The sequence below is a fragment of the Acanthaster planci genome, linkage group LG11 (genome assembly GCF_054643075.1).
Source record: "Acanthaster planci isolate LZ-2023a linkage group LG11, COTS_SCS, whole genome shotgun sequence".
Classification (NCBI taxonomy): Eukaryota; Metazoa; Echinodermata; class Asteroidea; order Valvatida; family Acanthasteridae; genus Acanthaster; species Acanthaster planci.
This window is the reverse complement of record NC_141787.1, coordinates 11,090,516-11,106,442: the sequence shown is the minus strand read 5'-3', so window position 1 is coordinate 11,106,442 and position 15,927 is coordinate 11,090,516. Positions and strand designations below refer to the sequence as shown.

Genomic DNA, 15,927 nt, shown 5'->3' with positions numbered 1-15,927 from the left:
AGTTGTTGGTTGAATGGTGGCTGCGCGTGTTTCTGCACTAGTAACATCAGCCACAGTTGTCTCAACAGCTACAGTTGTTGGTTGAGCTGTGGTTGTTTCAGTCTGTGTAGTAGCGACATCAGCCACCGTTGTCTCTAACACCGTTGTTGTTTCAACAACTGAAGTAGTTGGTCGATCTGTGGTTGTTTTCTCTATTGTAGTGACATCTAGCATAGTTGTCTCTACAGGTTGCGTTGTACCGGCAACTGGGGTAGTTTTCTGGGCTGTGGTTGTTTCTCCCTCTTCAGTGGTAACATCAGCCAGAGTTGTCTCTACCACTGTTGTTGTATCAACAGCTGCAGTTGTTGGTTGAGTGCTGGATGTTTGTCTTTGTGTCGTACTCATTTGTGGTGCTGTTGTCTCTTCCACCGTTGTCTCAGCAGCTGCAGTTGTTGGTTGAATGGTGGCTGTGCGTGTTTCTGCACTAGTAACATCAGCCAGAGTTGTCTCAACAGCTACAGTTGTTGGTTGAGCTGTGGTTGTTTGAGTCTGTGTACTAGCGACATCACCCACTGTTGTCTCTAACACCATTGATGTTTCAACAACTGAAGTAGTTGGTCGATCTTTGGTTGTTTTCTCTATAGTAGTGACATCTCTCGAAGTTGTCTGTTCTGCTTTTGTAGTGACGACAACTGGGGAAGTCTGCTTGGGTGTGGTTGTTTCTGCTTCCTCAGTGGTGACATCATCCACAGTTGTCTCTACCGCTGTTATTGTATCAACAGCTGCAGTTGTTGGTTGAGCAGTGGTTGTTTGTGTCTGTGTAGTAGCGGCATCAGCCACTGTTGTCTCTAACACCGTTGTTGTTTCAACAGCTGAAGAAGTTGGTCTATCTGTGGTTGTTTTCTCTATAGTAGTGACATCTCTCGAAGTTGTCTGTTCCGCTTGCGTAGTAACGACAACTGGGGTAGTTGGCTGGCGTGTGGTTGTTTCTGCTTCCTCAGTGGTGACATCAGCCACAGTTGTCTCTACCACTGTTGTTGTATCAACAGCTGCAGTTGTTGGTTGAGTGCTGGATGTTTGTCTCTGTGTCTTACTCATTTGTGGTGCTGTTGTCTCTTCCACTGTTGTCTCAGCAGCTGCAGTTGTTGGTTGAATGGTGGCTGCGCGTGTTTCTGCACTAGTAACATCAGCCACAGTTGTCTCAACAGCTACAGTTGTTGGTTGAGCTGTGGTTGTTTGAGTCTGTGTAGTAGCGGCATCAGCCACCGTTGTCTCTAACACCGTTGTTGTTTCAACAACTGAAGTAGTTGGTCGATCTGTGGATGTTTTCTCTATAGTAGTGACATCTAGCGTAGTTGTCTCTACAGGTTGCGTTGTACCGGCGACTTGGGTAGTTTTCTGGGCTGTGGTTGTTTCTCCCTCTTCAGTGGTAACATCAGCCAGAGTTGTCTCTGCCACTGTTGTTGAATCAATAACTACAGTTGTTGGTAGAGTTGTGGTTGTTTGTGTCTCTCTAGTCGGCACATCAGCAACCGTTGTCTCTAACACCGTTGTTGTTTCAACAGCTGAAGTAGTTGGTCTATCTGTGGTTTTTTTCTCTATAGTAGTGACATCTCTCGAAGTTGTCTGTTCCGCTTGCGTAGTAACGACAACTGGAGTAGTTGGCTGGCGTGTGGTTGTTTCTGCTTCCCCAGTGGTGACATCAGCCACCGTTGTCTCTACCACTGTTGTTGTATCAACAGCTGCAGTTGTTGGTTGCGTGCTGGATGTTTGTGTCTGTGTCGTACTTATTTGTGATGCTGTTGTCTCTTCCACTGTTGTCTCAGCAGCTGCAGTTGTTGGTTGAATGGTGGCTGCGCGTGTTTCTGCACTAGTAACATCAGCCACAGTTGTCTCAACAGCTACAGTTGTTGGTTGAGCTGTGGTTGTTTCAGTCTGTGTAGTAGCGACATCAGCCACCGTTGTCTCTAACACCGTTGTTGTTTCAACAACTGAAGTAGTTGGTCGATCTGTGGTTGTTTTCTCTATTGTAGTGACATCTAGCATAGTTGTCTCTACAGGTTGCGTTGTACCGGCAACTGGGGTAGTTTTCTGGGCTGTGGTTGTTTCTCCCTCTTCAGTGGTAACATCAGCCAGAGTTGTCTCTACCACTGTTGTTGTATCAACAGCTGCAGTTGTTGGTTGAGTGCTGGATGTTTGTCTTTGTGTCGTACTCATTTGTGGTGCTGTTGTCTCTTCCACCGTTGTCTCAGCAGCTGCAGTTGTTGGTTGAATGGTGGCTGTGCGTGTTTCTGCACTAGTAACATCAGCCACAGTTGTCTCAACAGCTACAGTTGTTGGTTGAGCTGTGGTTGTTTGAGTCTGTGTACTAGCGACATCACCCACTGTTGTCTCTAACACCATTGATGTTTCAACAACTGAAGTAGTTGGTCGATCTTTGGTTGTTTTCTCTATAGTAGTGACATCTCTCGAAGTTGTCTGTTCTGCTTTTGTAGTAACGACAACTGGGGAAGTCTGCTTGGGTGTGGTTGTTTCTGCTTCCTCAGTGGTGACATCATCCACAGTTGTCTCTACCGCTGTTATTGTATCAACAGCTGCAGTTGTTGGTTGAGCAGTGGTTGTTTGTGTCTGTGTAGTAGCGGCATCAGCCACTGTTGTCTCTAACACCGTTGTTGTTTCAACAGCTGAAGAAGTTGGTCTATCTGTGGTTGTTTTCTCTATAGTAGTGACATCTCTCGAAGTTGTCTGTTCCGCTTGCGTAGTAACGACAACTGGGGTAGTTGGCTGGCGTGTGGTTGTTTCTGCTTCCTCAGTGGTGACATCAGCCACAGTTGTCTCTACCACTGTTGTTGTATCAACAGCTGCAGTTGTTGGTTGAGTGCTGGATGTTTGTCTCTGTGTCTTACTCATTTGTGGTGCTGTTGTCTCTTCCACTGTTGTCTCAGCAGCTGCAGTTGTTGGTTGAATGGTGGCTGCGCGTGTTTCTGCACTAGTAACATCAGCCACAGTTGTCTCAACAGCTACAGTTGTTGGTTGAGCTGTGGTTGTTTGAGTCTGTGTAGTAGCGGCATCAGCCACCGTTGTCTCTAACACCGTTGTTGTTTCAACAACTGAAGTAGTTGGTCGATCTGTGGATGTTTTCTCTATAGTAGTGACATCTAGCGTAGTTGTCTCTACAGGTTGCGTTGTACCGGCGACTTGGGTAGTTTTCTGGGCTGTGGTTGTTTCTCCCTCTTCAGTGGTAACATCAGCCAGAGTTGTCTCTGCCACTGTTGTTGAATCAATAACTACAGTTGTTGGTAGAGTTGTGGTTGTTTGTGTCTCTCTAGTCGGCACATCAGCAACCGTTGTCTCTAACACCGTTGTTGTTTCAACAGCTGAAGTAGTTGGTCTATCTGTGGTTTTTTTCTCTATAGTAGTGACATCTCTCGAAGTTGTCTGTTCCGCTTGCGTAGTAACGACAACTGGAGTAGTTGGCTGGCGTGTGGTTGTTTCTGCTTCCCCAGTGGTGACATCAGCCACCGTTGTCTCTACCACTGTTGTTGTATCAACAGCTGCAGTTGTTGGTTGCGTGCTGGATGTTTGTGTCTGTGTCGTACTTATTTGTGATGCTGTTGTCTCTTCCACTGTTGTCTCAGCAGCTGCAGTTGTTGGTTGAATGGTGGCTGCGCGTGTTTCTGCACTAGTAACATCAGCCACAGTTGTCTCAACAGCTACAGTTGTTGGTTGAGCTGTGGTTGTTTCAGTCTGTGTAGTAGCGACATCAGCCACCGTTGTCTCTAACACCGTTGTTGTTTCAACAACTGAAGTAGTTGGTCGATCTGTGGTTGTTTTCTCTATTGTAGTGACATCTAGCATAGTTGTCTCTACAGGTTGCGTTGTACCGGCAACTGGGGTAGTTTTCTGGGCTGTGGTTGTTTCTCCCTCTTCAGTGGTAACATCAGCCAGAGTTGTCTCTACCACTGTTGTTGTATCAACAGCTGCAGTTGTTGGTTGAGTGCTGGATGTTTGTCTTTGTGTCGTACTCATTTGTGGTGCTGTTGTCTCTTCCACCGTTGTCTCAGCAGCTGCAGTTGTTGGTTGAATGGTGGCTGTGCGTGTTTCTGCACTAGTAACATCAGCCACAGTTGTCTCAACAGCTACAGTTGTTGGTTGAGCTGTGGTTGTTTGAGTCTGTGTACTAGCGACATCACCCACTGTTGTCTCTAACACCATTGATGTTTCAACAACTGAAGTAGTTGGTCGATCTTTGGTTGTTTTCTCTATAGTAGTGACATCTCTCGAAGTTGTCTGTTCTGCTTTTGTAGTAACGACAACTGGGGAAGTCTGCTTGGGTGTGGTTGTTTCTGCTTCCTCAGTGGTGACATCATCCACAGTTGTCTCTACCGCTGTTATTGTATCAACAGCTGCAGTTGTTGGTTGAGCAGTGGTTGTTTGTGTCTGTGTAGTAGCGGCATCAGCCACTGTTGTCTCTAACACCGTTGTTGTTTCAACAGCTGAAGAAGTTGGTCTATCTGTGGTTGTTTTCTCTATAGTAGTGACATCTCTCGAAGTTGTCTGTTCCGCTTGCGTAGTAACGACAACTGGGGTAGTTGGCTGGCGTGTGGTTGTTTCTGCTTCCTCAGTGGTGACATCAGCCACAGTTGTCTCTACCACTGTTGTTGTATCAACAGCTGCAGTTGTTGGTTGAGTGCTGGATGTTTGTCTCTGTGTCTTACTCATTTGTGGTGCTGTTGTCTCTTCCACTGTTGTCTCAGCAGCTGCAGTTGTTGGTTGAATGGTGGCTGCGCGTGTTTCTGCACTAGTAACATCAGCCACAGTTGTCTCAACAGCTACAGTTGTTGGTTGAGCTGTGGTTGTTTGAGTCTGTGTAGTAGCGGCATCAGCCACCGTTGTCTCTAACACCGTTGTTGTTTCAACAACTGAAGTAGTTGGTCGATCTGTGGATGTTTTCTCTATAGTAGTGACATCTAGCGTAGTTGTCTCTACAGGTTGCGTTGTACCGGCGACTTGGGTAGTTTTCTGGGCTGTGGTTGTTTCTCCCTCTTCAGTGGTAACATCAGCCAGAGTTGTCTCTGCCACTGTTGTTGAATCAATAACTACAGTTGTTGGTAGAGTTGTGGTTGTTTGTGTCTCTCTAGTCGGCACATCAGCAACCGTTGTCTCTAACACCGTTGTTGTTTCAACAGCTGAAGTAGTTGGTCTATCTGTGGTTTTTTTCTCTATAGTAGTGACATCTCTCGAAGTTGTCTGTTCCGCTTGCGTAGTAACGACAACTGGAGTAGTTGGCTGGCGTGTGGTTGTTTCTGCTTCCCCAGTGGTGACATCAGCCACCGTTGTCTCTACCACTGTTGTTGTATCAACAGCTGCAGTTGTTGGTTGCGTGCTGGATGTTTGTGTCTGTGTCGTACTTATTTGTGATGCTGTTGTCTCTTCCACTGTTGTCTCAGCAGCTGCAGTTGTTGGTTGAATGGTGGCTGCGCGTGTTTCTGCACTAGTAACATCAGCCACAGTTGTCTCAACAGCTACAGTTGTTGGTTGAGCTGTGGTTGTTTCAGTCTGTGTAGTAGCGACATCAGCCACCGTTGTCTCTAACACTGTTGTTGTTTCAACAACTGAAGTAGTTGGTCGATCTGTGGTTGTTTTCTCTATTGTAGTGACATCTAGCATAGTTGTCTCTACAGGTTGCGTTGTACCGGCAACTGGGGTAGTTTTCTGGGCTGTGGTTGTTTCTCCCTCTTCAGTGGTAACATCAGCCAGAGTTGTCTCTACCACTGTTGTTGTATCAACAGCTGCAGTTGTTGGTTGAGTGCTGGATGTTTGTCTTTGTGTCGTACTCATTTGTGGTGCTGTTGTCTCTTCCACCGTTGTCTCAGCAGCTGCAGTTGTTGGTTGAATGGTGGCTGTGCGTGTTTCTGCACTAGTAACATCAGCCACAGTTGTCTCAACAGCTACAGTTGTTGGTTGAGCTGTGGTTGTTTGAGTCTGTGTACTAGCGACATCACCCACTGTTGTCTCTAACACCATTGATGTTTCAACAACTGAAGTAGTTGGTCGATCTTTGGTTGTTTTCTCTATAGTAGTGACATCTCTCGAAGTTGTCTGTTCTGCTTTTGTAGTAACGACAACTGGGGAAGTCTGCTTGGGTGTGGTTGTTTCTGCTTCCTCAGTGGTGACATCATCCACAGTTGTCTCTACCGCTGTTATTGTATCAACAGCTGCAGTTGTTGGTTGAGCAGTGGTTGTTTGTGTCTGTGTAGTAGCGGCATCAGCCACTGTTGTCTCTAACACCGTTGTTGTTTCAACAGCTGAAGAAGTTGGTCTATCTGTGGTTGTTTTCTCTATAGTAGTGACATCTAGCGTAGTTGTCTCTACAGGTTGCGTTGTACCGGCAACTGGGGTAGTTTTCTGGGCTGTGGTTGTTTCTCCCTCTTCAGTGGTAACATCAGCCAGAGTTGTCTCTGCCACTGTTGTTGAATCAATAACTACAGTTGTTGGTAGAGTTGTGGTTGTTTGTGTCTCTCTAGTCGGCACATGAGTCACCGTTGTCTCTAACACCGTTGTTGTTTCAAAATCTGAAGTAGATGGTCTATCTGTGGTTGTTTTCTCTATAGTATTGACATCTCTCGAAGTTGTCTGTTCCGCTTGTGTAGTAACGAGAACTGGGGTAGTTGGCTGGCGTGTGGTTGTTTCTGCTTCCTCAGTGGTGACATCAGCCACAGTTGTCTCTACCACTGTTGTATCAACAGCTGCAGTTGTTGGTTGAGTGCTGGATGTTTGTCTCTGTGTCGTACTCATTTGTGGTGCTGTTGTCTCTTCCACTGTTGTTTCAGCAGCTGCAGTTGTTGGTTGAATGGTGGCTGTGCGTGTTTCTGCACTAGTAACATCAGCCACAGTTGTCTCAACAGCTACAGTTGTTGGTTGAGCTGTGGTTGTTTGAGTCTGTGTAGTAGCAACATCAGCCACCGTTGTCTCTAACACCGTTGTTTCAACAACTGAAGTAGTTGGTCGATCTGTGGTTGTTTTCTCTATAGTAGTGACATCTAGCGTAGTTGTCTCTACAGGTTGCGTTGTACTGGGAACTGGTGTAGTTTTCTGGGCTGTGGTTTTTTCTCCCTCTTTGGTGGTAACATCAGCCACCGTTGTCTCTACCGCTGTTGTTGAATCAACAACTACAGTTGTTGTTGGTAGAGCTGTGGTTGTTTGTGTCTCTCTAGCCGGCACATCAGCCACCGTTGTCTCTAACACCGTTGTTGTTTCAACAGCTGAAGTAGTTGGTCTATCTGTGGTTATTTTCTCTATAGTAGTGACATCTCTCGAAGTTGTCTGTTCCTCTTGCGTAGTAACGACAACTGGGGTAGTTGGCTGGCGTGTGGTTGTTTCTGCTTCCTCAGTGGTGACATCAGCCACAGTTGTCTCTACCACTGTTGTTGTATCAACAGCTGCAGTTGTTGGTTGAGTGCTGGATGTTTGTCTTTGTGTCTTACTCATTTGTGGTGCTGTTGTCTCTTCCACCGTTGTCTCAGCAGCTGCAGTTGTTGGTTGAATGGTGGCTGTGCGTGTTTCTGCACTAGTAACATCAGCCACAGTTGTCTCAACAGCTACAGTTGTTGGTTGAGCTGTGGTTGTTTCAGTCTGTGTAGTAGCGACATCAGCCACCGTTGTCTCTAACACCGTTGTTGTTTCAACAACTGAAGTAGTTGGTCGATCTGTGGTTGTTTTCTCTATTGTAGTGACATCTAGCATAGTTGTCTCTACAGGTTGCGTTGTACCGGCAACTGGGGTAGTTTTCTGGGCTGTGGTTGTTTCTCCCTCTTCAGTGGTAACATCAGCCAGAGTTGTCTCTACCACTGTTGTTGTATCAACAGCTGCAGTTGTTGGTTGAGTGCTGGATGTTTGTCTTTGTGTCGTACTCATTTGTGGTGCTGTTGTCTCTTCCACCGTTGTCTCAGCAGCTGCAGTTGTTGGTTGAATGGTGGCTGTGCGTGTTTCTGCACTAGTAACATCAGCCACAGTTGTCTCAACAGCTACAGTTGTTGGTTGAGCTGTGGTTGTTTGAGTCTGTGTACTAGCGACATCACCCACTGTTGTCTCTAACACCATTGATGTTTCAACAACTGAAGTAGTTGGTCGATCTTTGGTTGTTTTCTCTATAGTAGTGACATCTCTCGAAGTTGTCTGTTCTGCTTTTGTAGTAACGACAACTGGGGAAGTCTGCTTGGGTGTGGTTGTTTCTGCTTCCTCAGTGGTGACATCATCCACAGTTGTCTCTACCGCTGTTATTGTATCAACAGCTGCAGTTGTTGGTTGAGCAGTGGTTGTTTGTGTCTGTGTAGTAGCGGCATCAGCCACTGTTGTCTCTAACACCGTTGTTGTTTCAACAGCTGAAGAAGTTGGTCTATCTGTGGTTGTTTTCTCTATAGTAGTGACATCTCTCGAAGTTGTCTGTTCCGCTTGCGTAGTAACGACAACTGGGGTAGTTGGCTGGCGTGTGGTTGTTTCTGCTTCCTCAGTGGTGACATCAGCCACAGTTGTCTCTACCACTGTTGTTGTATCAACAGCTGCAGTTGTTGGTTGAGTGCTGGATGTTTGTCTCTGTGTCTTACTCATTTGTGGTGCTGTTGTCTCTTCCACTGTTGTCTCAGCAGCTGCAGTTGTTGGTTGAATGGTGGCTGCGCGTGTTTCTGCACTAGTAACATCAGCCACAGTTGTCTCAACAGCTACAGTTGTTGGTTGAGCTGTGGTTGTTTGAGTCTGTGTAGTAGCGGCATCAGCCACCGTTGTCTCTAACACCGTTGTTGTTTCAACAACTGAAGTAGTTGGTCGATCTGTGGATGTTTTCTCTATAGTAGTGACATCTAGCGTAGTTGTCTCTACAGGTTGCGTTGTACCGGCGACTTGGGTAGTTTTCTGGGCTGTGGTTGTTTCTCCCTCTTCAGTGGTAACATCAGCCAGAGTTGTCTCTGCCACTGTTGTTGAATCAATAACTACAGTTGTTGGTAGAGTTGTGGTTGTTTGTGTCTCTCTAGTCGGCACATCAGCAACCGTTGTCTCTAACACCGTTGTTGTTTCAACAGCTGAAGTAGTTGGTCTATCTGTGGTTTTTTTCTCTATAGTAGTGACATCTCTCGAAGTTGTCTGTTCCGCTTGCGTAGTAACGACAACTGGAGTAGTTGGCTGGCGTGTGGTTGTTTCTGCTTCCCCAGTGGTGACATCAGCCACCGTTGTCTCTACCACTGTTGTTGTATCAACAGCTGCAGTTGTTGGTTGCGTGCTGGATGTTTGTGTCTGTGTCGTACTTATTTGTGATGCTGTTGTCTCTTCCACTGTTGTCTCAGCAGCTGCAGTTGTTGGTTGAATGGTGGCTGCGCGTGTTTCTGCACTAGTAACATCAGCCACAGTTGTCTCAACAGCTACAGTTGTTGGTTGAGCTGTGGTTGTTTCAGTCTGTGTAGTAGCGACATCAGCCACCGTTGTCTCTAACACTGTTGTTGTTTCAACAACTGAAGTAGTTGGTCGATCTGTGGTTGTTTTCTCTATTGTAGTGACATCTAGCATAGTTGTCTCTACAGGTTGCGTTGTACCGGCAACTGGGGTAGTTTTCTGGGCTGTGGTTGTTTCTCCCTCTTCAGTGGTAACATCAGCCAGAGTTGTCTCTACCACTGTTGTTGTATCAACAGCTGCAGTTGTTGGTTGAGTGCTGGATGTTTGTCTTTGTGTCGTACTCATTTGTGGTGCTGTTGTCTCTTCCACCGTTGTCTCAGCAGCTGCAGTTGTTGGTTGAATGGTGGCTGTGCGTGTTTCTGCACTAGTAACATCAGCCACAGTTGTCTCAACAGCTACAGTTGTTGGTTGAGCTGTGGTTGTTTGAGTCTGTGTACTAGCGACATCACCCACTGTTGTCTCTAACACCATTGATGTTTCAACAACTGAAGTAGTTGGTCGATCTTTGGTTGTTTTCTCTATAGTAGTGACATCTCTCGAAGTTGTCTGTTCTGCTTTTGTAGTAACGACAACTGGGGAAGTCTGCTTGGGTGTGGTTGTTTCTGCTTCCTCAGTGGTGACATCATCCACAGTTGTCTCTACCGCTGTTATTGTATCAACAGCTGCAGTTGTTGGTTGAGCAGTGGTTGTTTGTGTCTGTGTAGTAGCGGCATCAGCCACTGTTGTCTCTAACACCGTTGTTGTTTCAACAGCTGAAGAAGTTGGTCTATCTGTGGTTGTTTTCTCTATAGTAGTGACATCTAGCGTAGTTGTCTCTACAGGTTGCGTTGTACCGGCAACTGGGGTAGTTTTCTGGGCTGTGGTTGTTTCTCCCTCTTCAGTGGTAACATCAGCCAGAGTTGTCTCTGCCACTGTTGTTGAATCAATAACTACAGTTGTTGGTAGAGTTGTGGTTGTTTGTGTCTCTCTAGTCGGCACATGAGTCACCGTTGTCTCTAACACCGTTGTTGTTTCAAAATCTGAAGTAGATGGTCTATCTGTGGTTGTTTTCTCTATAGTATTGACATCTCTCGAAGTTGTCTGTTCCGCTTGTGTAGTAACGAGAACTGGGGTAGTTGGCTGGCGTGTGGTTGTTTCTGCTTCCTCAGTGGTGACATCAGCCACAGTTGTCTCTACCACTGTTGTATCAACAGCTGCAGTTGTTGGTTGAGTGCTGGATGTTTGTCTCTGTGTCGTACTCATTTGTGGTGCTGTTGTCTCTTCCACTGTTGTTTCAGCAGCTGCAGTTGTTGGTTGAATGGTGGCTGTGCGTGTTTCTGCACTAGTAACATCAGCCACAGTTGTCTCAACAGCTACAGTTGTTGGTTGAGCTGTGGTTGTTTGAGTCTGTGTAGTAGCAACATCAGCCACCGTTGTCTCTAACACCGTTGTTTCAACAACTGAAGTAGTTGGTCGATCTGTGGTTGTTTTCTCTATAGTAGTGACATCTAGCGTAGTTGTCTCTACAGGTTGCGTTGTACTGGGAACTGGTGTAGTTTTCTGGGCTGTGGTTTTTTCTCCCTCTTTGGTGGTAACATCAGCCACCGTTGTCTCTACCGCTGTTGTTGAATCAACAACTACAGTTGTTGTTGGTAGAGCTGTGGTTGTTTGTGTCTCTCTAGCCGGCACATCAGCCACCGTTGTCTCTAACACCGTTGTTGTTTCAACAGCTGAAGTAGTTGGTCTATCTGTGGTTATTTTCTCTATAGTAGTGACATCTCTCGAAGTTGTCTGTTCCTCTTGCGTAGTAACGACAACTGGGGTAGTTGGCTGGCGTGTGGTTGTTTCTGCTTCCTCAGTGGTGACATCAGCCACAGTTGTCTCTACCACTGTTGTTGTATCAACAGCTGCAGTTGTTGGTTGAGTGCTGGATGTTTGTCTTTGTGTCTTACTCATTTGTGGTGCTGTTGTCTCTTCCACCGTTGTCTCAGCAGCTGCAGTTGTTGGTTGAATGGTGGCTGTGCGTGTTTCTGCACTAGTAACATCAGCCACAGTTGTCTCAACAGCTACAGTTGTTGGTTGAGCTGTGGTTGTTTGAGTCTGTGTACTAGCGACATCACCCACCGTTGTCTCTAACACCATTGATGTTTCAACAACTGAAGTAGTTGGTCGATCTTTGGTTGTTTTCTCTATAGTAGTGACATCTCTCGAAGTTGTCTGTTCTGCTTTTGTAGTAACGACAACTGGGGAAGTCTGCTTGGGTGTGGTTGTTTCTGCTTCCTCAGTGGTGACATCATCCACAGTTGTCTCTACCACTGTTGTTGAATCAATAACTACAGTTGTTTGTAGAGCTGTGGTTGTTTGTGTCTCTGTAGTCGGCATATCAGCCACCGTTGTCTCTAACACCGTTGTTGTTTCAACAGCTGAAGTAGTTGGTCTATCTGTGGTTGTTTTCTCTATAGTAGTGACATCTCTCGAAGTTGTCTGTTCAGCTTGTGTAGTAACGACAACTGGGGTAGTTGGCTGGCGTGTGGTTGTTTCTGCTTCCTCAGTGGTGACATCAGCCACAGTTGTCTCTACCACTGTTGTATCAACAGCTGCAGTTGTTGGTTGAGTGCTGGATGTTTGTCTCTGTGTCGTACTCATTTGTGGTGCTGTTGTCTCTTCCACTGTTGTTTCAGCAGCTGCAGTTGTTGGTTGAATGGTGGCTGTGCGTGTTTCTGCACTAGTAACATCAGCCACAGTTGTCTCAACAGCTACAGTTGTTGGTTGAGCTGTGGTTGTTTGAGTCTGTGTAGTAGCGACATCAGCCACCGTTGTCTCTAACACCGTTGTTGTTTCAACAACTGAAGTAGTTGGTCGATCTGTGGTTGTTTTCTCTATAGTAGTGACATCTAGCGTAGTTGTCTCTACAGGTTGCGTTGTACCGGGAACTGGTGTAGTTTTCTGGGCTGTGGTTTTTTCTCCCTCTTTGGTGGTAACATCAGCCACCGTTGTCTCTACCGCTGTTGTTGAATCAACAACTACAGTTGTTGTTGGTAGAGCTGTGGTTGTTTGTGTCTCTCTAGTCGGCACATCAGCCATCGTTGTCTCTAACACCGTTGTTGTTTCAACAGCTGAAGTAGTTGGTCTATCTGTGGTTGTTTTCTCTATAGTAGTGACATCTCTCGAAGTTGTCTGTTCCGCTTGCGTAGTAACGACAACTGGGGTAGTTGGCTGGCGTGTGGTTGTTTCTGCTTCCTCAGTGGTGACATCAGCCACAGTTGTCTCAACAGCTACAGTTGTTGGTTGAGCTGTGGTTGTTTGAGTCTGTGTAGTAGCGGCATCAGCCACCGTTGTCTCTAACACCGTTGTTGTTTCAACAACTGAAGTAGTTGGTCGATCTGTGGATGTTTTCTCTATAGTAGTGACATCTAGCGTAGTTGTCTCTACAGGTTGCGTTGTACCGGCGACTTGGGTAGTTTTCTGGGCTGTGGTTGTTTCTCCCTCTTCAGTGGTAACATCAGCCAGAGTTGTCTCTGCCACTGTTGTTGAATCAATAACTACAGTTGTTGGTAGAGTTGTGGTTGTTTGTGTCTCTCTAGTCGGCACATCAGCAACCGTTGTCTCTAACACCGTTGTTGTTTCAACAGCTGAAGTAGTTGGTCTATCTGTGGTTTTTTTCTCTATAGTAGTGACATCTCTCGAAGTTGTCTGTTCCGCTTGCGTAGTAACGACAACTGGAGTAGTTGGCTGGCGTGTGGTTGTTTCTGCTTCCCCAGTGGTGACATCAGCCACCGTTGTCTCTACCACTGTTGTTGTATCAACAGCTGCAGTTGTTGGTTGCGTGCTGGATGTTTCTGTCTGTGTCGTACTTATTTGTGATGCTGTTGTCTCTTCCACTGTTGTCTCAGCAGCTGCAGTTGTTGGTTGAATGGTGGCTGCGCGTGTTTCTGCACTAGTAACATCAGCCACAGTTGTCTCAACAGCTACAGTTGTTGGTTGAGCTGTGGTTGTTTCAGTCTGTGTAGTAGCGACATCAGCCACTGTTGTCTCTAACACTGTTGTTGTTTCAACAACTGAAGTAGTTGGTCGATCTGTGGTTGTTTTCTCTATTGTAGTGACATCTAGCATAGTTGTCTCTACAGGTTGCGTTGTACCGGCAACTGGGGTAGTTTTCTGGGCTGTGGTTGTTTCTCCCTCTTCAGTGGTAACATCAGCCAGAGTTGTCTCTACCACTGTTGTTGTATCAACAGCTGCAGTTGTTGGTTGAGTGCTGGATGTTTGTCTTTGTGTCGTACTCATTTGTCGTGCTGTTGTCTCTTCCACCGTTGTCTCAGCAGCTGCAGTTGTTGGTTGAATGGTGGCTGTGCGTGTTTCTGCACTAGTAACATCAGCCACAGTTGTCTCAACAGCTACAGTTGTTGGTTGAGCTGTGGTTGTTTGAGTCTGTGTACTAGCGACATCACCCACTGTTGTCTCTAACACCATTGATGTTTCAACAACTGAAGTAGTTGGTCGATCTTTGGTTGTTTTCTCTATAGTAGTGACATCTCTCGAAGTTGTCTGTTCTGCTTTTGTAGTAACGACAACTGGGGAAGTCTGCTTGGGTGTGGTTGTTTCTGCTTCCTCAGTGGTGACATCATCCACAGTTGTCTCTACCGCTGTTATTGTATCAACAGCTGCAGTTGTTGGTTGAGCAGTGGTTGTTTGTGTCTGTGTAGTAGCGGCATCAGCCACTGTTGTCTCTAACACCGTTGTTGTTTCAACAGCTGAAGAAGTTGGTCTATCTGTGGTTGTTTTCTCTATAGTAGTGACATCTAGCGTAGTTGTCTCTACAGGTTGCGTTGTACCGGCAACTGGGGTAGTTTTCTGGGCTGTGGTTGTTTCTCCCTCTTCAGTGGTAACATCAGCCAGAGTTGTCTCTGCCACTGTTGTTGAATCAATAACTACAGTTGTTGGTAGAGTTGTGGTTGTTTGTGTCTCTCTAGTCGGCACATCAGTCACCGTTGTCTCTAACACCGTTGTTGTTTCAAAATCTGAAGTAGATGGTCTATCTGTGGTTGTTTTCTCTATAGTATTGACATCTCTCGAAGTTGTCTGTTCCGCTTGCGTAGTAACGACAACTGGAGTAGTTGGCTGGCGTGTGGTTGTTTCTGCTTCCTCAGTGGTGACATCAGCCACAGTTGTCTCTACCACTGTTGTTGTATCAACAGCTGCAGTTGTTGGTTGAGTGCTGGATGTTTGTCTCTGTGTCGTACTCATTTGTGGTGTTGTTGTCTCTTCCACTGTTGTCTCAGCAGCTGCAGTTGTTGGTTGAATGGTGGCTGTGCGTGTTTCTGCATTAGTAACATCAGCCACAGTTGTCTCAACAGCTACAGTTGTTGGTTGACCTGTGGTTGTTTGAGTCTGTGTAGTAGCGACATCAGCCACCGTTGTCTCTAACACCATTGTTGTTTCAACAACTGAAGTAGTTGGTCTATCTGTGGTTGTTTTATCTATAGTAGTGACATCTCTCGAAGTTGTCTGTTCCGCTTTTGTAGTAACGACAACTGGGGAAGTCTGCTGGGGTGTGGTTGTTTCTGCTTCCTCAGTGGTGACATCATCCAGAGTTGTCTCTACCGCTGTTGTTATATCAACAGCTGCAGTTGTTTTTTGAGCAGTGGTTGTTTGTGTCTGTCTACTAGCGACATCAGCCACCGTTGTCTCTAACACTGTGGTTGTTTCAACAGCTGAAGTAGTTGGTCGATCTGTGGTTGTTGGTTTCTCTACAGAAGTGACATCTAGCGTAGTTGTCTCTATAGGTTGTGTAGTAACGACAACTGGGGTATTTGGCTGGCGTGTGGTTGTTTCTGCTTCCTCAGTGGTGACATCATCCACAGTTGTCTCTACCACTGTTGTTGAATCAATAACTACAGTTGTTTGTAGAGCTGTGGTTGTTTGTGTCTCTGTAGTCGGCACATCAGCCACCGTTGTCTCTAATACCGTTGTTGTTTCAACAGCTGAAGTAGTTGGTCTATCTGTGGTTGTTTTCTCTATAGTAGTGACATCTCTCGAAGTTGTCTGTTCCGCTTGTGTAGTAACGAGAACTGGAGTAGTTGGCTGGCGTGTGGTTGTTTCTGCTTCCTCAGTGGTGACATCAGCCACAGTTGTCTCTACCACTGTTGTATCAACAGCTGCAGTTGTTGGTTGAGTGCTGGATGTTTGTCTCTGTGTCGTACTCATTTGTGGTGCTGTTGTCTCTTCCACTGTTGTTTCAGCAGCTGCAGTTGTTGGTTGAATGGTGGCTGTGCGTGTTTCTGCACTAGTAACATCAGCCACAGTTGTCTCAACAGCTACAGTTGTTGGTTGAGCTGTGGTTGTTTGAGTCTGTGTAGTAGCAACATCAGCCACCGTTGTCTCTAACACCGTTGTTGTTTCAACAACTGAAGTAGTTGGTCGATCTGTGGTTGTTTTCTCTATAGTAGTGACATCTAGCGTAGTTGTCTCTACAGGTTGCGTTGTACTGGGAACTGGTGTAGTTTTCTGGGCTGTGGTTTTTTCTCC

The 15,927-nt window shown here is 46.2% G+C and overlaps 2 protein-coding genes across 2 annotated transcripts in view; both read right to left on the bottom strand.

Moving 5' to 3' along the window:
- LOC110984815 (uncharacterized) overlaps window positions 1–15,927 on the bottom strand; it is a 339,182-nt gene that overhangs the window by 143,188 nt on the left and 180,067 nt on the right. The window lies entirely within an intron of this gene.
- Window positions 1–15,927, bottom strand: part of LOC147797466 (uncharacterized) — a 153,753-nt gene that overhangs the window by 13,507 nt on the left and 124,319 nt on the right. The window contains exons 7-9 of the mRNA XM_087143499.1: window positions 4,921–5,024; window positions 3,109–3,189; window positions 1,297–1,377 (exon numbers count right to left, since the gene is read on the bottom strand). Coding sequence (XP_086999625.1) covers window positions 1,297–1,377; window positions 3,109–3,189; window positions 4,921–5,024 — 266 coding nt within the window. The remainder of the gene's footprint in view (window positions 1–1,296; window positions 1,378–3,108; window positions 3,190–4,920; window positions 5,025–15,927) is intronic.